Genomic DNA, 25,420 nt, shown 5'->3' with positions numbered 1-25,420 from the left:
TTTAGATACTTCCTGTTTTTCTGGAACTTTCTAATATCAAGATAGGTATTCTTCCTGTGAGATACCAGATCTCCCTATGCTACCATCCCTTTTCAGAGCTTGGGTCCCTAGCTGGCAATGATGAAACTGAATCTAGCTATTTAAATAGTGCAGAAATACCTTAAATATTAGGCAGCTGATAGCACCTTTGTGTGTTGCATGATGGAGTTTGGAAGCTACTTGGCCAGTGTTAATGCCCCAGGTCTCACTATGGAGTGGCTTCAGTGGAGACACCTGGACCGCATGGATGACCAGAAGCACCACTGATGCTGGGTGCTGGGTGCTGGCACTAGGATTCTCCCCCTGCCTCGGATGGGTGGGGCCTAGTTCCCAGGCCTGTGCCCTTGCTGCAGGCAAGCTGGGAAAGCAAGCTCCTCTTATATATCTTGGGGAGGACTCGGATGAATTGTTATACAGTTTTGTTGAAGAACAGCTGTAGGATTGGTAGTCACAACCATTTATTAAATGTAAAATCATTCATTCATTTCTCAAAAAAGGTTGCAGAAGGTAGTCTGTATCTTGACCATTTTCCAGAGACTTCTGTGGACATCATGTCCATGCCTAATAATAACAGGGGCTTATTAAGAGCATGGATACGTGAATGAAATAGTGTCATATACTCTCTGAGCACAGAACGCACACCAATGGATAGGAATATATATTGGAAAGCAGGCAAGCTTTAGTCACAAGTAAGGACAGGAAGAGTTTTACCCTCAGTCAAAGGACAGAGCCAAAATTCACAGCCTGGTTGGAAAAATGGGGGCACTGAAAGGTACCAATAAAGTGGCCAGAGAGGGACAGAATTGTCACAATGTGCTTCCATAACACTCCATACTTCTCTATTCCTAGTACTAGCCAAATGTTATTAACTGGTTTGCTAGTTTCCTGTTAGTTTTACAGAGTTATAAGATCTATGAAAAGAGGGACAGTACCGAAGTTCATCCAGTCTGCAGATGATGTGCAACGGATTTTTTTAAAATAAATGAGTGAATAAATAAATGAAGGAGGTGAGGATGAAGGCACAGAGGTGGTAGAGGGTGTGGGCGTCAGAAAAGAGGGCCAGGTTCCAGTGGGGTGATTCAGATCAGCTCAGGCCCTCAGCTGGCCACTCCCACACAGCTCCTTTCTTTCTTCTCATTCTTCTTGGGAAGGATCGAGGTCTCTGGAAAACAGCCAAGAAACTGTTATGGGAACAGCAAGCCCAAATAATGCTCAGGCATCAGGAGGATCTGAGCACTGAAAGCCACTTCTGTTCCCCTCCTTCAGCAGAGGGGCGGAGAAGGGTTCCCAAAGCCATAACTCCTTTTAGGGGGATTTAGAAGGCATACAAAAGCCCCTGGCTTCCTCATTCCTCAGTTGGTGCCAGAACTCTTGATCCTGCACTGGGAGAAAATGTCTATCCAGTAAGTATCTCTGGGAGGTTTTTTTTTTTTTTTTTTTTTTTTTTAAATACCTTAGTGATGGCATTTTATGGTGATGAAGAGTTTGTAACAAGACACTGGTTAGTGACTTGTTTAAAGAAAACCCTTAGGTCTTGATGCAGGAATTTCTCCATGTATTGAAGTAAATATACAGAATCTTGGTAAGGTTTGTGTGACAGACTGGGGCTTGGAAGCATGGAGATTTCAGGCAGATTTGGGCTCCAATTCTTGTAGAGTAATTTTCTAACTGTGTGTCTTTGGACAAATCACTTAACTTTTTAAAGCCTAAACTACTTGTTAAAGGTTTTCCATACGTGAAATGAGTAAAACAATAGTACTTACCTCACTGTGTTATGAAATTTGAATGCGCTGGTACTATGCAAAGTTCTTCTTATGGTATGTGGTACGTAATAAACCTTCATGAAGAGTAATTCTAATTAGGAAGTCTGAGGAGAGGTCGCACTCTAAGAAGTCATAAAATGGAGGCAAACAGAAGATGTAGGAACTAAGTAAAAATACTCAACCTGAATCATTTGATCTGACTAGTTCTAGAAAGTACTATAGTTCTCAATGATTGGTAGAGAAATTAGATGATGGTAATAAATGATAATATAATATGGGTGAAGGGAAAAGGATGAGGTATCTGACTTTAAATGCTGTTGTCTCCCAATCTGTAGGAGCCAGAGGAACGAGTCTCTCCATGAGGCCAGAAAGTCAATGATGCATTCAGCAGAGAGTGTCAATAGGGCAGGGTAATTCTATTTTTTTTTTTTTTTTGGCTCTTTTTAGTTATACATGACAGTATAATCCATTTTGATACATTTATAAAAGCATGGAATATATCTTATCCTATTTAGGACCCCATTTGTGTGGATATGCACGATGGTGGTGTTTTTGTGTATGTACATAGAAAACTTATGTTAGATTCATTCCACTATCTTTTCTTTTCCTATGCCTCTTCCCTTCCCTTTATTGTTGTCTAATCTACTGAATTTCTGTTCTTCCCTTCCCCCTAACCATTGTGGGTTAGCGGCCACAAAGCAGAGAAAACATTCAATCTTTGGTTTTGAGGGGGCTGGCCTATTTCACATAGCATTATAGTCTCCAGATCCATTAATTTACTGGCAAATGTCATTAAGTCATTTTGTCATTTTTCTTAATGGCTGAGTAATACTCCACTGTGTGTGTGTGTGTGTATATATATACATATATATATATATACCACATTTTCTTTATCCATTCATCTATTGAAAGGCACCTAGTTTGGCTCCATAGTTTAGCTATTGTGAATTGTGCTGCTATAAACATTGATGTTGCTTGTAATCGTAGTAAACAGATTTTAAATCCTTTGGGTATATACCAATGAGCAGGATAGCTGGGTCAAATGGTGGTCCCATTCCTAGTTTTTTGAGGAATCTCCATACTGCTTTCCATCGTGGTTGCACTAATTTGCACTCCCCACCAGCAATGTAAGAGTGTACCTCTTCCCCAAATCCTCGCCAACATTCATTGTTACTTGTATTCTGGATAATTAGGGCAGGGCAATTTTTAAGAAAGGTCTTGTATAGAATCAAAGTTCAGGAAGATAAGTGATAGCAGAATTGTTGATTCGTCTTCAGAAATAAAGAAAAACTGAAGATGAAACAATTGAGTCCCCTGTGACCCTGACTTGAAAGGAGGAGCACTGAGCAGGGCCCCCCTCTGTCCCTGAGTATGTCTCTCTCCTCACAAGCCCCAAGGGCTCCCTGCCAGACTGGCAGCACATTGGCTTGGAGCTGAAGGCACCTTCTCTCTTGGAGTGCTGTCTCTGTCTCCCTGGACTTCTTTGAGTATCAATACAAGCCTCTTCCTTATCATCCTACCATTTCAGAGTGGAGCATCCTGCTGGTGGCTACAAGAAGTTGTTTGAAACTGTGGAGGAACTTTCCTCACCACTCACAGCTCATGTTACAGGTTGGTAACTATGGCGAAGCCATCTTCTTTGCTGTGAGGTCCCTCTTCTCTGGCTTCCTAATCATTGACACTCTAAGTACTGGCTTCCACAGGAAAGGGAAATCGGAGGTTTAGGGTTTTTTTTTTTTTTTTTTTTTTTTTTTTTCAAATCCCAAAATGCATTTCCTCTCATTTACCCATACTTCACTTCTCTGAGGTAGATAAGTATTACCTAACTGGAATTCCTTGAGGACCTGGACTACACCTATGTCTTCTTCAAGTCGACAGCCCACCTCAGTGCCTGGCACATAGTAATCCCCTGTAAATAAAGTCTGTTGCACCAGGATCAGAGTAAGTGAGGGCCTGGTGACAAACATCTGGGAATATGACATTAAAGGGGGGTGGGTTTCATGCCTATTTTGTGGGAAGTCTTGGTTCTGTAGGTATAGTCACAGATCTATTACATCACAATCTGTCAATCCTAAAAATTACTTAAAACTTCTGAATCTCAATTTCCTCACCTACCAAAATACAAACATTTTCCTCACGGGGATGTTGTAATTAAATGAGGTAATATAAATAGAATAACTAACCCAAAATCAGATACAAAGTGATCAATAGGTGCTAGTTATTATTACCGTCACCATCTATGTCCAAAGACTCCATGTGATCCATACAGTCTCCCTGCTTGGTATTTTATAGGAAGGGTCAATATCTGGGCAAAGCTCTTTCCTCTTGGTTTCCTCCTCTGTGGAAGGGATGAGGCAAATGATCTAGATTCTGATGCTAATGATCTAGGCACTAGCAATCGAAAATTAGCATTGTGCTTTTAGGTAAGCCATGAATTCTCTTTTCAAGCTTTTATCCTATATCAGAGAAACTGCCGAAATTGATATATAGGGAATAATCCATTTGTTTTAAAAAAAAATCCTAGTGGGAATTGAACAGACACTGTACTTCTCAAAGGATAATAGGACACAAACCTCACTGTCTGAGCAGAAAGTCCTTAAGGGCAATTATGGGTACACTTCATTTTGCAGAAAAAGAAACCCAAGTCCAGTGAGCATATGCAGCACATCCTGTACCAAAATCCAGGTCCCTATGCAATTTCTGCTACAGCAGGTTAATTTAGACAGTAGTTCATACCGTCAGAGGGAGGGAGTTTTACATTTTTAAAAACCAGCACTCCCATTGCTTCATTTAAATATTTCTTCTGTATACACACCTTTTTTAATGACTTGATCCCACCTCCTAATCCATTCTGCTATCCTTTAGTTCACCAGCATACATTAAGAAATTTTAAATTTGTATTAAAAGTGAGAGAGCTCACTGGTTATCTGGGGAAGTCTATTAGGTGAAGAATCCCATTCACCTCAAGATGCCTTTCCTTCACTCTTTCCAGCCTCTTATTCAAACTCTGGGGCATTGAAAAGTTTTCCACCATCCGGTCTCCTAGTGAAAGGAGACTCAAGTCAGCAGACACCTTCTAAGTGCTATCTGGCATGAGAGCTAGAAGGGGAAGTCACTGCCTGCTTTGTCCAGTATGGGTTTCCCAATCAGGCTGTGAGTGCCCTTACTCCAACTTAGAAGGGATGAACCTAGCCCCAGAGCAAGGACAGGAAGCAATGATCTGCATCTCACTTCATCATAGGCAGGATCCCCGTCTGGCTCACTGGCAGTCTCCTTCGATGTGGGCCAGGACTCTTTGAAGTAGGATCTGAGCCATTTTACCACCTGTTTGATGGGCAAGCCCTCCTGCACAAGTTTGACTTTAAAGAAGGACACGTCACATACCACAGAAGGTAAGGGAGAATGGGGTCCCAGTCAGCTTCACGTCCCCTGTGTCTTTTAACCCGAACCAGTAAGAGACTTCTAAACCCACTTCCTTCTCAGAATCTACCTGGATCAGGTGTCTACAGAGACACCTGGAAACCCTACCATGAGATAATGAAGAAGTTAGGAACTAGAGCCCTGGGATCCGACACACACCTGGCTTCAAGTCCTATACCCACCAGGCACCACTTGCCTTGATAGATGACCTCTGGCAAGATGTTGAACTCTAATTCTCAGTTTTCTCAACTGTAAAATGAGAGAAATAATACAATCTACTTGACAGGTTTGTTACAAGGATTAAATGAGAACATAGTGTCCAGCACCTGGGAAGAGCACTCAGTAATCCAAAAGTCATGGATGGTTATTATTATTAACTACTAGATCATTGGTTATCTTGATTCCTTTCCTGTTAAAACCAGAAAGCACTAGAAAGGAGACAGGAGTGACACAAAGGAGGGAAGGACCAAGTATTCCATCAGGATACCAGGAAGAGTTGTTTTTTAAAAACCTGAAGTTATTACTAAAAGTCCTGAAAGTCTAGGCCAGCATTCCAGGATGTCCCCCTAGCACAAGAAACACCGTGTCTTATTTTAATATTCAGACCTGTTAGTGATTTAGTTGACCACCACAGATTTCGGGCATTCTGAAGAGACATCAAAAGGAAGAGTAATTAGAAACTTGAATTGGTCAGGATACCTTGGGCAGTATTAGAAAAGAAAGAGTTTACACCAAGCAAAACTTTAGCTATGAGAGCAAATTTTGGAGTTCAGATAAAGCTTTCGATTGCCTTCTAAAGACCTCACTCCTCTTTACAAAAGTGCAAAAATAAGATTTTAATTGGCTCTTCACATGAGAGATCCTAGGCAACACTAGCCAGCTAGCCTTGGATATGGTTCAGCAGATCTGCCCGCTCAAGACATTGAATTCGAGAATAACTACTTTCAAAAGTATCACAAAATAAATTCTAAAATTGAATAAAAACACAGAAGAATAGAGTGATACTGAAAGGAATATAATTCAGCATACCATGTCCTACATTTTCCCACTACATGTTTGTTGATAGGTTGAAGGTTATAGGGATTCAGAAGTCCTATATGAACCTCCCGTGGAGTCAAGTGATGTGAGATGGAAAGCTCACTTTGTCCAACTCTGGCCAACTAGAGTTGTGACACAGCTTGGTGACACAGCTCGGTCACATGTGCCATTCACTTCACTTCTCTGAACCTCAATTTCCTTATATGTCTTTATAAAGTTTAAAAATTGTATTTAAGCTCAGGGCATGACATTATCTCTTTCCCTGGGGTCACCCCAAGACAGGCAACTGACAATACTCTTCATTCTTCATGTGATGGATTTATGATTCTGACTTGATGAAGACACACAGAATGACCATTCTAAGCTGCACTTGGGCTGCACTGATCCTCTCCCTGTCTCAATGTCCTTCAGGTTCATCCGCACCGATGCCTACGTGCGGGCGATGACTGAGAAAAGGATCGTCATAACAGAGTTTGGCACCTGTGCTTTCCCAGACCCCTGCAAGAATATATTCTCCAGGTCTCTGGAACCAAACTGCATGTTATTAAAGACATTTCACATCAACCCTTTTCCTCTCATGACTTGAAAGTTGTTGAACTGAATAACTCATTTGTTCCTGCAGGTTTTTTTCCTACTTTAGAGGAGTGGAGGTTACCGACAATGCCCTCGTAAATATCTATCCAGTGGGGGAAGATTACTATGCCTGCACAGAGACCAACTTTATTACAAAGATTAATCCGGAGACCTTAGAGACAATTAAGCAGGTAGGACACAGGTGCTCAGGTTTGTTGCTCAAGAATTTAAAATGTGGAACTTAGAATTAAATCAACTGTGCCATTTGATGGAAAGAACATGGGAGCCAGATTAAATTTCAAATCCTTGCTTTGTCACCAACTACCAGCTATGTGACATAGGACACACTTTGTTTCTTCATCTGTGATATTTTAAACATTTATATGAATTGGAGGAAACTCATATAAAATGCCTAACATATTCATTCATTTTTTTATTCGTGATACAAATATTCATTAAGTACCAGAACTTTGCATGTACCAGAACTTTTATCAGATACAAGAGCTATATCAATGTGAAAGACAACATGATTCCTGACCTTCAAGGCTTTTACAGGCTATCATGGAACTTGTATCTACTGGGGTGTTCAGAAAATTATAGGTATTAATATTGAAACCCTTGTTGTTTGTGGTTCTAAAAAAATATAGATTGTAATAACTTGTTCCTTATTGCAGACACATCTTATTAGAAATAACACTATATCTTAAAAACCATAAATAAAATATCAGCCATGTTAGAAAGTGACAAATCATTCTGAGAATTTAGGCAATCTCAATGCAATATTCATTAAAATAGACTCACAATTTCAAACAATATTTATTGACACCAACTTGCCAAGTAGTATTCTTGCCCTGAGGAAGCCTAACATCTAGATGAGGAAATCAAACAGGAATAAAATTATAATAGGACATTAAATATGATGAGTTCTTTAAGAAAAGGAAAACTTTCTAAGAAAGCATGGATAAGAAATTGTTTCTGGCAGTGGCTGAGGATCTGAGCAGGGACAGGTCAATTGGTCAAAGAATTTGCACTTGAGCTGGAGCCTAAAAGGCAAGTAGAGCTTCAGTGAAATGGGTGAAAGGACAATCTAGATGGAGAGGCACAGAGGTGGGAAAACAAAGGACATGTCCAAAAATAATCTCTTTGGGCTGGAATTGCAGTGTTTCTCAGTGGGGGCACTAGCAGCACGGGGCAGGAGGTGACTCATCCTGTAGCAACTCTCTTAGGTATTGTAGGGTTTTGGTGTCTCTGACCCATCCACTAAATGCCAGTCATGTCCTCAATCACTGCTCAAACCCAAAATGCCTGTGACATTCCTAGATCTCCCAGTAGGGGGCAACAACAGTCCCATACCAGAATTACTTACCTAAATATGTAAGGTCAAGGAGAATAATGGGACTCAGGGTAAGGTGAAACTAAAGTTTGAATAGTATGCTAAAAATTTGGAATCAATTGTTTAGCTAATGAAAAACTACTGAAAGTCTTTACCCAAAGAAGTGGTATAAACAGAGCTCTAAGTTAGGATGTTTAATTGAGAAGCTATATGCAGGCTGAATGGGAAAACAAAAGAACTACAGATCACAGCTAGGAGATCAGTAATGGAATTCAAGATTACAGATAACAATAAAGTTCTGTATATTTCAAAAATCTAGGAGAAATGATTTAGAATGTCTCCACATAAAGACATGACAGATGATAGAGGAGATATGTTTAAACTGATTTAAAATTAGACAATGTATACATGCACTGAAACATCACACGGCAACCCACTGATATGTACAACTTTATGCTTTTATGTACCTGCTAAAAGTAAATTTAATAATTAAAAAGAGCTACAAATGCAGTGATAACAAAGAAAAAATAGTTCTGACACTGAGTCTCAATATCACACACTGATTTATAATTCTTGACAGATGTATTTGCTACATTTTAACATATACTCTCAATAGCTCTTTCCTGTTGATATATGTGTAACCAAATTCAAGTGTGTGTGGATCATTTAGAGAAGAACTGAAGCTTGAGTTTGTAAAACATCAATTTACTCTGAAGTGAATCCATACTACTTTAATTGGAAATGTAGAAGCTATGGTATGTCTCAAAAACAAACAAACAAAAAAAACTTTGTTATAGGTCAGTTTTCACTGTGCATAGCACTGTACCCTGACTTCATATAAAAATATAATTCAAAAATTTTTATTTACTATTACTGACATAACCAGTACTTCTGCCTCCAGCTGATGTCCTTAAGTATAATTTCTTTAGTGCAGCAAAAGTCTTTTCTCTGAAATACAAACATACATGTGTTACTCAGTCTAGGGCCCCCAAAGTTTCTGAAGAAAAGTCCAAAAGAAAAGTCACATTAGGAGTCTTGCTTCCTAGAACACATATCCTTCTTTGCCTGGTTAACTTCTACTCACCATCAGGAATTAGTTGGGGGCTAACAGGAAGCTTGGGAAGCTGCCTAATCCCCCAGTCTGGGTTACACAGCCTTTCTCTGCAGGTACTGTGTTATACTCACTGCCCTTTATGACAACTTATTGATCTAATGCAGTGTTGTCTATAGAACTTTCTATAATGATGAAAATGTTCTCTGATCACATTTTCCAAGTGCTAATGAACACTGTGTGACTAAAGTGACTGAGAAACTGAATTTTAAATTTTATCTCATTATAATTAATTTACATTTAAATTGCTACACATAACTACTGGCTATCTTGACAGGATAGGTCTAGACCAAAGTTCTTAAAAATAAGGATCTTCTGTTTTCCTAGATCCTGACACAGTGCATGGCATACTAGATGAATCCCAAAGTTCCTTTCAGATACAAATATAACTATGTGCAAGACAAAAGGTTTGGTGTTTAGGTTGTCCCATACCGAATTGTAATTTTTGCTATGAAAAATTGTTGAGTAGTAATAATTTTACACCATTCAATATAATACAATGAAAGAAGTATAAAGAAGTCACAGGTGTTCAATTTATCATTGTTAGATATCAAGGTGTAGTTGCAAAAAGAAACTCACCAGAGCACTGTAGGATACACATCGAGGGCCAAGCACCCCTAGAACTTCAGATTTCAGACTCACTCGGAGTCAGCATGGGGGACAGAGGAGAGTTTTGCACTAATGGTGGGGCTTCAGACAAAGCTGAAAGAGAGCTGGATCCAGAGAGATGAAACAAAAGACAAAGTGCACTTAGAGCAAATGTGCAAGGGGTAATGGTCAGAGGAGACCTAGAAAAAGGCATGATCTTCTTTCTCTTAACATGGATGACATTTTTTCTCCTTCCCATAGGTTGACCTTTGCAACTATGTCTCAGTCAATGGAGCCACTGCTCACCCCCACATTGAAAATGATGGAACTGTTTACAACATTGGTAATTGCTTTGGGAAAAATTTTTCAATTGCCTACAATATTGTAAAGATCCCTCCGCTGCAAGCAGGTGAGTTTATCAGTCTTTCTTTTTCTGAAAACATGTATCTACATTGTGAAAAAATTACTGGAAATGCGGGATATTAAATTTCTCTCAAACTATAAAATTGCTTTCATTCCTACCCTATCAGGATACTAATGCCCAAAGGTACTACAGCAAGAGATGATGACTTAAATACAGAGAGCAAGTGACCAAGTTCTCTTCCACAGGGTTTCAAGATCTACTGTATATTGGATTTGATCATGCACAATTTAGTTTCAAAATCAGCAAACATGTATTGAGCACTTATTCATGTGCCAAGCAAATTTAAAATTAATTAACGCGTGCATAAAAACATACACACACACATGCATATATATATGAAAGTGTACTATTTTGTGTGTAATTTCCCAAACTAAAAACGAGTCTAGAAAAAAATTTGAAGAAGAAGGATACTCAAGAATTCTCCATTCAACTTCCATTGCTAAGTCCATTGACAATCATCTTGATGATTGATTTGGATTCATGAGGAGTTTTGTTTGGTATGGCTTAGTATGGTTCTTGAAGTGGAGGCCATGGACCAGCAGCATCAACTGGGAACTTCCTAGAAGTCTAAATCTTTAGCCCCACTTCAGGCAGACTGAATGAGACATTTTGGGAGAAGGGTCCACATTCAGTATTTTAGGAAGTCATTGATGTGCTTTTCTGATGCATGCTAAGGTCTGAAGATCACTAACTTAGTAGTAAATTAACTTGAATGTGCATAATAATTATCATGTAGGATTATAATATATAATTTTAGGCATCTTAAGATGCCATAAAAGGCATTTTGACCATACCAAAGTTTTGCCTTTTACTACAGCCCACCTCCATTTGTCACAGGATGTGACTCCATAACACTCATAGACCTATTGGAGTACACTTATCCAAATCTGCTGCTATTTGGATTTTCCTGGGTGATTGCAGCTTCACATGAAATTTCACTAAGAGATGCCAATGACTAATAAAAAGCTCGGAAAAAATTCAATATCTGAAAATGTATTTCTTTACTTGTATAAGCTGTTCTAAATGCTTTGTATTTAAAAAAAAAATAAGAGGCTCTTCCAAAGCCTTTTAAAACCACTTTATTTCAGACAAGGAAGATCCAATAAGCAAGTCAGAGATCGTTGTACAATTCCCCTGCAGTGACCGATTCAAGCCATCTTACGTCCATAGGTAACTTGAAGGCCTGCCATGAATCTTCAGGAAAACTCAAGTTTAAAGATCTGCTTTGCCTACCTTTGATACCAATCCTGATCACGAAGTTTTCCTGCAGAAAATTAAATTTAAACATAATTAATTTCATGTAGGCACTGTTGATTCATGTAGCTAAGCATACCTTGTGTATACACGTTTCTTTGTCGCTTGAGACTCAGCCCTTCCATTCACAAGTGCATTTGTCTTTCAGTTTTGGTCTGACTCCTAATTACATCGTTTTTGTGGAGACACCAGTCAAAATTAATTTGTTCAAGTTCCTTTCTTCATGGAGTCTTTGGGGAGCCAACTACATGGACTGTTTTGAATCCAATGAAACCATGGGAGTAAGTCTGATTTATTTGTCACATTGCTGATGCTGAAGAAAGTGTTTCATAATGTACACTTCTCTCCATTCTAAATGCATCAAAATAGTTTCCTTACTTTTTAAGGTTTGGCTTCATATTGCTGACAAAAAAAGAAGAAAGTACCTTAATAATAAATACAGAACCTCTTCCTTCAACCTCTTCCATCACATCAACACCTATGAAGACAGTGGGTTTCTGATTGTGGACCTCTGTTGCTGGAAAGGGTAAGAAAAGATTTGGGTAAATGTTCCATCTCTAACAACTTCTGGACCTTCAGGGGTTCTTACGAGAGATGTTGCTTTCAATGTTGAACCCAAATCACATCTCACAAAGCAAGAGGTATGCAAAAGTCAAAAACTGTAATTGAAAAAGCAGTATGGAGTTTAAATAATTAGAAACACACACACCATGGTCACTGACTGAAGACCAACTGGGTCCATGTAGCAGACCTAAAGATAAAAGATTCTGTGACCTGAGAAGTGAACATCAACCTGACTTAAACCCAATAAGGTCTCTAAGGATCCTTGAACCTCACTCACTCTAAGATTGGGAGAAAGAGACACTTTTATTTATTTATTTATTTTCAGATTAGCCAAATCACTAAAAACACAATAGCTCCTAAAGACACAAATATAATGGTGACAGAGAAGCAGAACAGAAAATGTCTGAGGTTGCTGTTTTTAAAAACATACCCACAAGGCAGGTTTCTCCTTTTTCACCCAGCATAGGCTAGAGGAAATACCTCTAATACACCTGTCATTAGTAGTCTGTGTCGTGAAGTAAAGAATGTGTGCTTTTAAATTTTAGGAATCGTCTCTCTAAAATTATTTATAATTGTGTTCATGATTGACTTCTTGTTTTGCAGATTTGAATTTGTTTATAATTACTTGTATTTAGCAAATTTACGTGAGAACTGGGAAGAGGTAAAAAAAAATGCCAGAAAGGCTCCTCAACCTGAAGTTAGAAGATACGTACTTCCTTTGAATATTGACAAGGTAACCTTCTTCCACATGGATTTCAGATATAACCAGGATGCTTCATCTCTCTAAGGAATGTTGTCTGGCTTCATCCTTACATATATGGTATTGAAATTTCAGAGCTGGAAGGAACTTTAAAAATAAACTAATTAAACTTCCCTCATTTTTCAAACAAGGAAACTGAAGCTCAGAAGAGTGATGTGACAGCCCAAGCCAACTGCAGCACAGTCAGGACAAAAACCAGGTTTCATGATTCTAAGCCTGCTCCTCTTTCAGTTGCAAAATCCTTTTAAAAATATACTTTCTCAGTGAATAGTAGAGACCCTCTGGTTTCCAGGATCCTTTGTCAATAACATACTTGAAATAATTTGAAATTTTGGAGCAATGAAGCATCAAAAAATACCCTTGTAGGGCAATCAGCAAATTATTTTGGTTTTCTATTAATCTGAAAATATCACTAGAGGACAAAAATCATTAATAGCATTAGATTGATGTAGGGAAGTTCTAACTTCTCCTCTGAAGGTTTGGTAACTGAAACAAACTGACAACAGAATGGGCATGCAAATTTATTAATATGTATGTGTGAGTCCTACAAAATATAAAATTCAACAAATCCCAGGTGGTTGGGATTCAGATACCCTATTCTAGCAGAGAGGGAAGTAGGGGACTATAGGCCTTTATAGAGAAGAAAAAACGATTCTTAGGAGAAGTGAATGAGACTGTAGAGCAGACAATGGACAGAAACAAAGTTCCTCTGTGCTCCAGGTATGGTTTATGACTTTCAGTTTCTTTCTCTGTGATACTAGTTTATTCTTCCTTGTGAAATGGAATTTCAGCAGGAAGATTTAAGGTGATTGCATTCTTCTTTGCTGGATTGGGTCTTTAGGTAGAGAAGAGAACTTTGGAGAAAACCCTGCCCTGCATTTGATGCTCCCCAGATGCTCTGTCTGAAGTCTGAAGTGGCATATTTGGGGATGTTGTTTTCTGAGCCCCAATGCAGTCATCTCTTTTTCTTCCTCGTATTTGGTGACTCTCTTTTCAGAATGATCTGAGTTACATCCAGAATGTTTAATGTAAAAAAAAAAAAAAAAAAAATGCTAAATTCACAAAAAATATAATTTTCACATATAAATACATGAACATACACTCTTCTTTATGTCTGTGTGCTCTTTGGTTGCATAAAAGGAGCTGAGGCAGCTATGTGAAAGGTAAAACTTTGAACCAAAGACTCACATCAGATGTAGTGGAAAAGAAACCCAATTTAGAACCAGATGCTACTGCTCTTAAGCAAGCTTAAAAACTGTTTAAAGAATAAGAAAGTGGAAGAAGTTAAGGTATCAGCCACAGAGATCTGAAAGATGGGTTGGAGTGATCTTTCTAAGCCTTTGGTTGATATTTAAATGATAAGGGGCTGTGGGGCTGTTGAAGTTTGTTTGTTTGTTTGTTTGTTTTACAAGAGACTGAACCCAAGAGGGCTTAACCATTGAGCCATATCAGCAGCCCTTTTTTTATTTTTCACTTTGCAACCAGGTCTTGCTAATTTGCTTAGAGCCTTGCTAAGTTGCTGAGGCTGGCTTTGAACTTAAGATCCTCCTGCCTCAGCCTCCTGAGCTGCTGGGATTGCAGGCATGCACCACCACTCCTGGCTCCATGGTTGTATTTTAAATGTGTGGGATACATATGACACAATGGGATCTATGATTCCTAAAGGTCCCTCTGGCACGTCACGGAGCACAGATGGGACAGTGGAGAGGTTAGAAGCCCTACTAGACATAAATGCAATGGAGCACATGAAAGACAATAAATACCTGAATAAAGGAAACAGCAACTGAGATATAAAGGAAAGTACAAACTTGAGAAATATTTAGGAAGTGGAATCCACAAGAGTTGATATCAAGTTATATGTGAAGGAATTTGGAATGACTTTACGATTTCTGCCCAGAGCAGTTGGATGAATGATGGTACGATTCACTGAATTAGAAACACAGAAGTAGTAAGAGCTGGTTTGCAAGAAATAGGGTAAGATTTATTTTATAATGGCTAGTTAGAAGCACCTAATGATCATCTCAGCAGAAATGCTCAATAGGCATTGGTTTAGTGGGACACAGAGCTCAGAAGAGATCCTGGTAGGCTATCAGTCAGTCAATCAGCCAGGGCGCCCAGACACTCTTACCTTTCCCTGAGGAGTCACAGCTCTCTGTGAAGCTGAACGCCCATAAACATATTATCAAATGAATGAGCCAGCTGATTTGGGGAAACTCTTATTTAACTAATAATGGTAAAATCACAATCATCTTTAAATTAAGAAATTAAAAGAGGATCATTGAAGTAGCCACATTCCAAAATGAGGAAGAAGAAAGGTTGGTCATCACTGGTTGACCCTCATGAGTCATCAAATGGTGACCATCATTGGTCATCATTGGTTTTCATTTTACTGGACAGGTTATGGGAAGACAGTGAAGGTTTCTGAACAGAAGAAAAACTGATAGTTTTTGGTATTGAAATGAAGACCAAATACATAACAGTAGACGAGACTGCTTCAACGGAGGAAATCACACTTTAGTGTAGGCTTCCTAAAAGAAATATAATGAGCTTGCTTACTTCTGAAATAAGGAATTTGGTAGCTAGTAAATACCAAGAGAGAAGAAAAGAGAGCCAAGCTCAGTAGCTTAGGAAATACCCATATGCATAAAAGTGCTAGAAAGAAAGGTACCAGAAAAAGACAGAGCCACAAGAGCCCTAGTGACCACCAAGAGAAATGCCAGATAGGGGAGGGCAGGAGAGGGGTTGAAGAGCACCCATAGCTACAGCAGGTGGAAAAGAAGAAAGACTAAGAATGCTTGATTTGGTGATTTCCAAAGGAATGGAGCAAAAGAGGCAGAAATCAAGTTTCATGGGCAGCAGATGAAAAATATGTAGGAGCAATACTGAGTCTATACTTTTAAAGATTTGGTAATGAAAGTAAATATAGAGAGGTCATTAATTAGGAGGAGAGGTAACAAGAGATCAAGGAAAGGAAGAGAAAGACTGACAGCATAAAACGAGTGAAGTTTTGATCTGCTGATTAAGATAATGGTAGTATCTTTAAAATATATCTTTATTATTTTTGAAAAGCAGTATGTTTAAGCTGTAAAAAATGCAAAATAACATAAAAAGATACATTGGAAATCTCCCTCCAACACCTGTCTCCATCTACTCCGTTCCATCTCCTTCACTTCCTGTGTGTAGCTCTTACTAATATTTTTCTTTTTCTTTATGAAAATACTTATATACATAGAAATACATATTTATATACAATTATATATAATGTTTATGTTCATTCTTTTAAACAAAAGATACTTTTCTATATTCACTATCCACTTTCTATCTCCAAAGTTTCTTACTTTGATATATTTAACAACATGTACTGAATATTATAGTACATCTTGTTTTTTCCAAGTGTACAGTAATCTTTTTGTGCACATACTCAAGTTTATTCAACCGGCCCCTCAATGCGGGGCAGTAGAAATGTTTCCAGTCTTTGTCTACTACAAATAATATCACAAGAAATAACTTTGCATGTATGTTATTTCACATATGTACAGATTTACCAGTAGGATAGTCTCAGTAGTAAGAATGCTAAGTAAAAGCATGAAGGTATCTGTGGGACTAAATGAAGTTGAAAGGAAGATCTGGTTTTTTGAGGAAAACTAAGTTGGTATTACAGATGTCTTATAATAAAAAGCAAATTAAGCAATAGATAAAAAGATAAAACACTAAAATATTTCAGCTTAAAACCATGTAAATGATAGGTTTGATATAGACCTTCGTGCTTACTGTATGCAGGTATATTAGCTATACACACTCTTCTCCCCAGCATCACCATGAAGGGTCTTGAGATCCCAGTTCACATCTACTTCCCTATTTACTCATTACTTCCTTCTCCTGAAAATCTTCTGCTATTTACTCTTAATCCATAATCTATTTCTAGAAATTTCCTGTATTCTTTCCTCAGAATGTTCCCTCCATGTTCTTTAACTAAAATCTGGCTTGTTCTCTAGGACACTGGTTTCCCAAGAGCAATTCCCAGGGTTGGCACTTTCTCCTCTGCACAAGGAGAGCAGAAGAGAAGAGGACAGTATTGTACACTGGGCTGAAGTTGAATTAGGTGTTCTTGTTCTTCTTGGCTGCTTCCAGACCACTGTTCCCTCCACCTACCTGAAAATCCCTCCATTTTTAAATATCATTTCAGCTAGACATAAACCCATCATACAACCCTCATTATTGATGTTATGGACTAGTCACCAGCTCCTCACCTTCCTGGCTCAGCATCACTTTATTCCCAGTTCTATTCCTGTCTCTTAATTATTGGTGATTTCAGTCGGCACACTGTAGTTGATTCTTCTGACAATCTCACCTCTTAGTTGCTTGACCTCTCCACTGATCTTATCTTCTATTTCTCATCCTTTACTATCCAAAGTTGTGCCCTTGACCTTGCCATTGCCTATGATTTTGTTCCATCTATGATCTGTGCCATGCATGACATACTCTGTCACACTTTGTCTTTTAATTCACTTGCTCTACCGCAACTTCTGCCATGAGCTTCCAGTCCAGTGAACACATCACTTTCTCACCATCACTCACATCCTTGAAGGACTTGCCTTTCCCGCCTCACTCAAGTTGAATTCCATGGTCAATAATCACAACCACGCCCTTATATAGAACCTAATTTCTTTTGCTTCTTTCCTATTTATCAAATTCATATGTCAAAACCACAACCCTAATTTAAGTTGGAACTTCCACCCGCTCCATGTTTGTACCTGAGAGTCCAAACTGAAATGCTGCAAACACACAATCATGTCGAGTGTTCTGATTTTAAATGTACTACCACAAACCTGACTGCTGCGTTTCCCAACTTCACTTACTGTCTTATTTTGCTTGTTAAATATTCCACACCCTCCTCCGTTCAAACTTTTAACACCTCCCACCTCCCACCTCCACACTCAACTGTGGATGTCAATTGTGCTTCCTATCCTCTGAACAAATGCATCAGAAAAGAACCAGAGACTCCTGCTACCACATCTACCCACCAGCATCTGCACTCATATACTGAATTATCCATCTTCCTATCCAGAGATAATCTCTCCATACTCCCTCACCCACACAGGGATACTCTGGACATGCTCACCTCTCTCCTAGATCTTCCCTTCCCTATACTTTCAATGGATTACTCCATCAAGCTTTTAAAAATATCCTTCTCTCGATTCCTTTTTCCCCAACCAGCTAGCCACACATTCTTTCTCTTGTTGGGGGCACCAGGACTCAGTCCTTAATCCCCCTACCATCTATCTGCACACTCAGTTCCTTTCAAAGACTAATGCTTTCAAGTATATTTCCCACTTTTCCTTACATTCAACGTTTTTATAACCTACTTCCAAATATACATCTCAATCTCCATATTGGATATCCAATAGGCATCTCAGGCTTAATAAGACAAGACCTGAACTTATCTTCCTCCACCTACAGTAGTCACGACCTTTGTTGTAACAACACCAACCTTTAATTATTCAGGTCAGATGCCAAGGTGTTAGACTTGACACCCTTCTTCCTTTGATACCCTCTCCATCAGGAAATCCCCTGGACTCTATCTTCCATGTCTCACTGACTCCAGTGCTACCAGCCTAGCTAGAAACATTGTTTTCTTTGGATGAGACTACTCTCAAGACAAATGGGTTTCCCTGATTCCTCTCTTACATCCCCACTAATCCCAAGGTGAGACTCAACAGAACAGCCAGAGTGATTCTTTTAAAAATAAATCATAGCATGTTATTACTCTGCTCAAAACCCTCCAGTGGCTTCCCATCACTCATTTACAGAGCAAGGCCAAGTCTTCATACCAACCTGTATGCCACTACACACTCTGGTCCCATTACTTATCTGCATACTCTTCTTTGCCTCTCCCTTTGCTTGGTCAGGTACTGGACACTGGCTTCTTTGATGCTCCTCAAGTACTTTCAGGCCCTCATCAGGTCTTGCACTGTTCTCTCTGCTTGAATGCATTGCTAATTTCCTCATCTTTTTAGAGTTTGTGTCAAATGACACTTCTGCAAAGAGGCCTACCCTGACTACCTGTTAAATTTCATCCCTATGAACCCGTCACATTTCTGACCCTGCTTCCTCTACTTTTTCACCCTACAGTCATGATATATTATGCACTTTACTTATTAAGTTTATTTATTGTTAATCTTCCTTAAATAGGAGTTTCATAAGGACAGGGACTTGACCCTCTGAAGTATCCCAAATGCCTAGAATAGTATTATAATCAAATACTAAAAGCATATAAACAAGTAAATATATAATCAAGTATTTGATGAAAGTATTAATAAACTAATATGCTCTTAGAAAAAGCTCATGGTATTGTTTTCATGAAATAACGTGAAAAGTTTGCATGGGTGTGTGGGGGGGTCTTGCACATGTGTACATGAAATAAGAGCTCTTAAAAACCATTTGGTCCTCTTTCTTTCTTTCTCTCATTTATGGCAACATATCTGCATGCTTTTTTTCCCAATAAAACCAAAAAATATCCTGAGTATAAAAGAGATAAATACTCTTTGATCCTACAAGGAATTGACATATTTGCCAGTCTGCAGAAAATATTATTTATTTATTTATCCATTTTTTTTGCAGAGGTCCTTCCTCAGAACCCTAAATTTTCTTCAAAGACAGACTCAGTCTACAAAATGAGAACCATTCTACAGAAAATTGAGGGCCTATGAGGTTCTGTGACTTCTCCAGTGGCTCCTGGCTGGTATCTGGCACAGGCACAGACTGCGTGCCTGCACAGCCCAGGTTCCTTCATCTAGTTTTCTACATTGCTCCTTCCTGAACATTGACCTAAGGAAAAAGCAGGAGATTAAAGGGAAGTCTGCACATATGGCTGTTCCAATGTTGCTTCCTACTCACTGAGGTTTCTGTTATCTTATTTCTCAGGCTGACACAGGCAAGAATTTAATCACGCTCCCCAACACAACAGCCACAGCGATTTTGTGCAGCGATGAGACCATTTGGCTGGAACCTGAGGTTCTCTTCTCGGGGCCTCGCCAGGGTAAGTTGATCTAGAGAAGCCCTCCCTCAGAAGAGATCAAATGTTCCACTCAGAGAAACCAACTCGGTGTTTCTAAGTGTGTGCTCTGTTTTGTAGCATTTGAGTTTCCTCAAATCAATTACCAGAAGTATGGTGGGAAACCTTATACATACGCCTATGGACTTGGCTTGAATCACTTTGTTCCAGACAGGGTAATTAATGCATCTTTCTAATATTGGTACAGTGCTTTGAGTCATATGCTAGTCAAGTAAAGCTTATTGACGATTGATCAGCTGATTTTTCTTTTACAAGCAGCTCTGTAAGCTGAATGTCAAAACTAAAGAAATTTGGGTATGGCAAGAGCCGGATTCATATCCATCAGAACCCATCTTTGTTTCTCATCCAGAGGCCCTGGAAGAAGATGATGGTAATGAAAAAAAATGAATATGTCGAATCCTCTTCTTACCAGAGTTCTGCGAGTTAGGTCCTTTTGAGAAGAGTTGGGTTGACTATTCTCTGACATTCAATAATGATTCCTGATACTAGGAAGGGACAACTCTGAAGAATTTAAACTTATTCACATATGAGTTTAATCTCATGATCAAGTCTTGTTGATTCCTAGTGGGAAAATGCTAAAGCACTGGCTGGTGTCATGTTGGGGCATCAGTGTCTGCTCTAGATGTAGGAGAGGAGAAAGGAGGCAAGCAGCAGGAATTCCATCCAGGTGTCCACCTCTCCTCACCAAGATACATTTTTGAAAAAGAAATGTGTTCTAGGAAGGTCAATGGAGTCTTCCAGCAGATAAAGAGAATGAGAGCACAGAGCTCTATGACTCTAGTTTTGGATTTTTCTTATAGTAAGCTGGGGCTAGAAAAGATCTAGAGCCACTGCGTATAATAGAGCAACTCTTTAAAAAATATTAGTTGTAGTTAACTATCAATTAGCAGGGACAAGGAGGTAGATTATACTCTCTGGGATTAAAATTTGGGAAACCACAGAGAAATGATATAAATAATTGCTGAGCCATTTCATGCTAAATAATTTTATATATACAACCCATTCAGTTGAAAGTATAAAAGGCTTATTCTCATTTTGTTTGAAGGAGTCAGCATCCCCATAGATCTTGGAAATTAGGGCTATAATATACCATGTTGCTTTTAAAACCTTTTAATATGTTTTCCACTTGATCATCACAATTTTTGCAGTAGTTAGAACAAATGTTATATTCTTATGTTATAAATAAGAACAAAGATTCATTCATTCAATAAGTACTTAATGAGCACCAATGATCTAGTCCTTGTAGTAGGATATTGGGATACAGTGGTGAGCAAGACAGACATGGTCACTCCCTTTTTGGAGTTTATGATTCAAGAAGGAAGAGTTTGAGAGACCCCTTCAGGTGGTCACAGAGGCAAGTGGTGAAAGAGACAGAACAAGAAGTCTGATTTTCTTTGTCAGTATAATACCTCCTATTTTATTTCATTGACACTTACTTTATGGTCCTAGGTTCTTTTAAATTCAAAACTGCCTTATGTACTTCTGATTAACAGGTGTAGTTCTGAGTGTGGTGGTGAGCCCGGGAGCAGGACAGAAGCCTGCATATCTCCTGGTTCTGAATGCCAAGGACCTGAGTGAAGTTGCCAGGGCTGAAGTGGAGATTAACATCCCTGTCACCTTCCATGGACTGTTCAAAAAATCCTGAGTATATTCTAGCAAGATATGATTATGGTGACAAAACTAAGAAAAGTAGCTTTGGGTCTGCAATCAAATTCTGTTCAGTTTTAGCCTGCTGTATCCTGTGGTTTTAACTTGCACATGCACACAGTTTTTCAAAAGTTTTATAGAAAGCACCGAGCTGCGCAAGCAATTTCTTGAAAAACAAAAAAAGTATTTTCTTGATAAAATAGATCATAACTGAAATTTTTCTTTTAATATTTAGAATCAAATATCAGATTAATGTGGACTTATTAAACTGCTTTTTATTCCGATATAAAAGATCATTGTAGGTAGCTATCTGCTCCAATTTTTTTTTAACATTTAAAAACCAAAGTCTTCTACATCTGATTTGTCTGTAGATTTGCTGAATCAAGGCAAAAAGGCTTAATTACTAAATGTCAAACCAAACTTTTCATTAAACCAGGGACATAGCAATTGCTTTGCATATATGTAACTGCTTAAAGAATCCTTAATGAACTTTAACCACTTTGTTCAATTTTTTTCAATTCCATGCTTCGTTCCGTTTAATACTGGCAATTGCTGTCATTTCTGATTTTGCAATGAAAAAACCTATGTCCCATTGACTGTGGTCTCTCAGTCAAATAACATCTCAGAGATTAAGTATATCTTTAAAGCTTATTTAATGCCCATACAAGTACATTTAGCAACAACTGATTTTTTAAAAGCAGCATAAAATACTGCATAATATCAACTTGAAGTCTGAATGTGGGATAATGTTGAGGGGTTATACTATGTTGCCTCTTCTGTTTCATCATATTAAAACACTGTGCAATCACCTGACTGAAGGCAGAGAAAAAAATTAACTCACTAACTTTCAAGCATTAACACATTTTAAGCACCTTATATTTAAATTACTCTCTTCTGTGCTATAGATTACAAGAAAAAATGGATATTGGCAGGCAAATTATATTCTATATCTTAATCCTTGCATCTATCTTATGCCCAAAAGCATTATATATCATCATATTTAAAATGATCAAAATCATGCTTGACTAAGTTAAAATAGTTTGAAGGAGCACATTGACCAGGGTACTTTAGGCATCTACTTGATTTCCTTATTTAGTAAGATGAAAACTCATTTTTTAATTTTAAGTACCTATTAAAATATACTTCTCAAAGCAAATTTAAAAAGAAAAATAAAATTTAAAATGTAAAAATCACATAGTACCCATCTAAATTTGGTTACTATTAAGACTTGAGTACTGGTCTTTTCATATTTTTCTCCCTGTAGATTTTTAATATAATCATCATTTATCTGTGGATTATTCCTAGAAAGACATAAAAATATCAAAAAAGAAAAGGGAAAAAGCCAGAGTTATGTGGAACATGTCACTGTAAATAAACTATCAATCCATTGCTTTTTGCCTCTAGACATAGCACATGGACAGAATTTCACCAAGAAAGGCATTTCTCCATTTCTTTATAAAATGCAAAACAAATTCTTGAAAAATTGCTAAGTTTTAGACTTCAAGTCTGAATTTAAGAGAATTCCTTCCACTGTCACTTCCTTCACTTGCCATTCACTCACTCACTCCCTGGCTTTGTCCTGTCCATTCTCCACCAAGAAAACCTCAGGATTCAAGGTACCCACATCTCCCTTCTGAGATGAAGAAGGGACAGAGGCAGATCTATCAAAACCATTTAACCAAAGTTGGAATTCTCTATTACCATCATTGCTAATATTATAGCAAGAGGGCTTAGGAACTGCTTTACAAATCCAAAGATGGAATGTAGGCTTTAAAAACTTCAATCAGAATGAGAAAGTTGTAAGTCAGGCAAGAGAGGTTACCTCATCAATTCGAACTGAATAAATTAAGGAAATTTCTTTCAAAGAAAATGCCATCCATCTGGGTGACTGAGAGTACTATGTCCCATATAGAAACAAAGAAATCTGTTTTAAGGGAAAAAAGTTCCACTGAAGTATTGTAAATCAACCTGCTAATAAATAGCTATTTTAAAAATAACAAGCTATTTAGAGTCAGCTTTTTTCCACTTTGAGTATCTTCTATTTTTCATAGCTAAGGGGAAAAAAGAATAAAACTTTTGGCATAATTCATCAAAAGGTAATTTAACTGATAACTACCTCATTGCAAACAATATAGGCAGAGTCCCTACACTATGTTCTAAAGGAGAAAATACCAACAGACATCAAAAGAAACCTATCTATCTTCCAAAAATTCTACGGCAGTATGACACCATCAACCCATAGTCCAGTTTAAGAATAAAATGTCATGTTTTCTTCTTTCAATCTGAGAGGAAGAGTATAGGCACATCCCCCAAGAAACACCAAATCTGCTAAATCTCTGTCTCAGTGGAAAACTAAATTCTGAAATACAGAAAAGAAACTGACACTTACTTAATGCCTACTGTATGCTAAGCACTTTCGTTCTTCTTGCTATACCCAACATGGTGCTGTCTTCATCATTTTAAAGATGAGAAAGAGTCCGGCGTGGAGGTGCACACCTGTAATCCTCTCCATTGGAGGCTGAGACAGGAGGGTCGCAAGTTCAAGGCCAGCCTCAGCAACTTAGTGAGATCCTATGCAATTTAGTGAGACTGTCTCAAAATTAAAAGTAAAAAAGACTGGGGATGTGGCTTAGTGATTAAGTACCCCTGAGGTTTGATTCCCAGTACAAAAAAAAAAAAAAAAAAAAAAAAAAAGATGAGAAAGAGATGCCAAATTATTTTTCTAATAAGTAATAAAGCTTAAACTGAACTCTGTATTGAAATGAAAAACTGTCTCCCTGAAAATTTGGTCTTTGATACCACCTGAAATATTCCTAATAATTTAAGTTTTCTCTTCAAGTAAAACCATGATCATACTACTTAATTACTAAGTCTGAGCACAAATAAAATTTGTGATGATTTGCTAACTCCTACCAGTTATTATTGGGCCAAAATATTTCTTGAATAATATTTACCATGTTCCAAGTTTTTATTATGCTTGGGATTCCACCATTTCATCTCTACAGAGCCCTGCATGTGGGTTTGGTAATCCTATTTTGCAGAAGAGTAAAATGAAACTCAACAAAATTAAATAACTTGGCCAAGTTTTCACACAGAACTGAGATCTAACTCCAAATACCATCTGTCTCTGTTGGATACTGTGAACTACTAGCTAAGGTAATTCTCAGCTTCTGCCTTCCATCACTACCTTCCTCAGGATGGAATTTTAAGAGGCTGGGTATATGGTTTGGATATGAGGTATCCCCCCAAACTTCTGTATTAATGCAGGAAATGAAATAATTAGATTATGAAAGACATAATCTTATCAGCGGATTAATCCACTTGAGGGATCAGTAATTTGAATAGACTTCTGGGTGGTAACTATGGGTAGGTGCAGTGCAGAGGAAGGATGAGGATTACTGGGAGAGTGATTTGGGGGATTATATATTTCGTTCCTGGCTCCTTACACTCTCTCTGCTTCCTGGCTGTCATGAGCTGAGAAAATTTCCTCTGCCACATCCTTCCACCATGATATTCTGCTTCACCTCAGGCTGAGATGGAGTCAGCTGATCATTGAATGAACCTTTGAACCTCTAAATTGTCCTCCTCAGGCATCTCGGTCACAGGGACAAAAAATCAACAACGCTGGGTTTTTGGGAGTAGCTATGAAGATGCAAGGACCATGCAAAAATTAATGTGAAAGGCTGGGGATGTAGCTCAGTTGTGGACAGCATGCCTAGCATACACAAGGCCCTGGGTTCAATCCCAATACCACACACACACACACAGAGCCTTTAATTTGTTTTCCCAAAGGAGCAGCAAAGAGGAGAGTCTTCAGTGTGAAGCTATAAT

At 38.3% G+C, this 25,420-nt stretch overlaps 1 protein-coding gene across 2 annotated transcripts; it reads left to right on the top strand.

Moving 5' to 3' along the window:
- Positions 1–1,267: 1,267 nt before the first annotated feature.
- On the top strand, positions 1,268–24,648 carry RPE65 (retinoid isomerohydrolase RPE65). 2 transcript variants are annotated; one of them, XM_079133529.1, is made up of 15 exons: positions 1,268–1,442; positions 2,138–2,212; positions 3,331–3,413; positions 5,044–5,194; positions 6,672–6,779; positions 6,883–7,024; positions 10,127–10,274; positions 11,378–11,459; positions 11,692–11,824; positions 11,930–12,069; positions 12,711–12,840; positions 19,792–19,906; positions 20,003–20,097; positions 20,201–20,312; positions 21,436–24,648. In XM_079133529.1, the coding sequence occupies exons 1-15, from the start codon at positions 1,432–1,434 to the stop codon at positions 21,585–21,587; spliced, it is 1,677 nt and encodes a 558-aa protein (XP_078989655.1). In that variant the 5' UTR covers positions 1,268–1,431; the 3' UTR covers positions 21,588–24,648. The 2 variants fall into 2 exon arrangements, with proteins under 2 accessions (XP_078989655.1, XP_078989656.1); XM_079133530.1 differs by lacking the exon at positions 2,138–2,212.
- The last annotated feature ends 772 nt before the right edge of the window (positions 24,649–25,420 follow it).

Source organism: Sciurus vulgaris, assembly GCF_902686455.1.
Source record: "Sciurus vulgaris genome assembly, chromosome: 1".
NCBI lineage: Eukaryota > Metazoa > Chordata > Mammalia > Rodentia > Sciuridae > Sciurus > Sciurus vulgaris.
This window is presented reverse-complemented; position numbering and strand designations above follow the sequence as displayed.

Bases quoted from the DNA above. Each gene is read 5' to 3' on its own strand.
- RPE65 (XM_079133529.1), top strand. The intron at 3,414-5,043 runs GTTGGTAACTAT...ACTTCATCATAG, and splicing joins ACTCACAGCTCATGTTACAG to GCAGGATCCCCGTCTGGCTC. The intron at 11,825-11,929 runs GTAAGTCTGATT...TTACTTTTTAAG, and splicing joins AATCCAATGAAACCATGGGA to GTTTGGCTTCATATTGCTGA.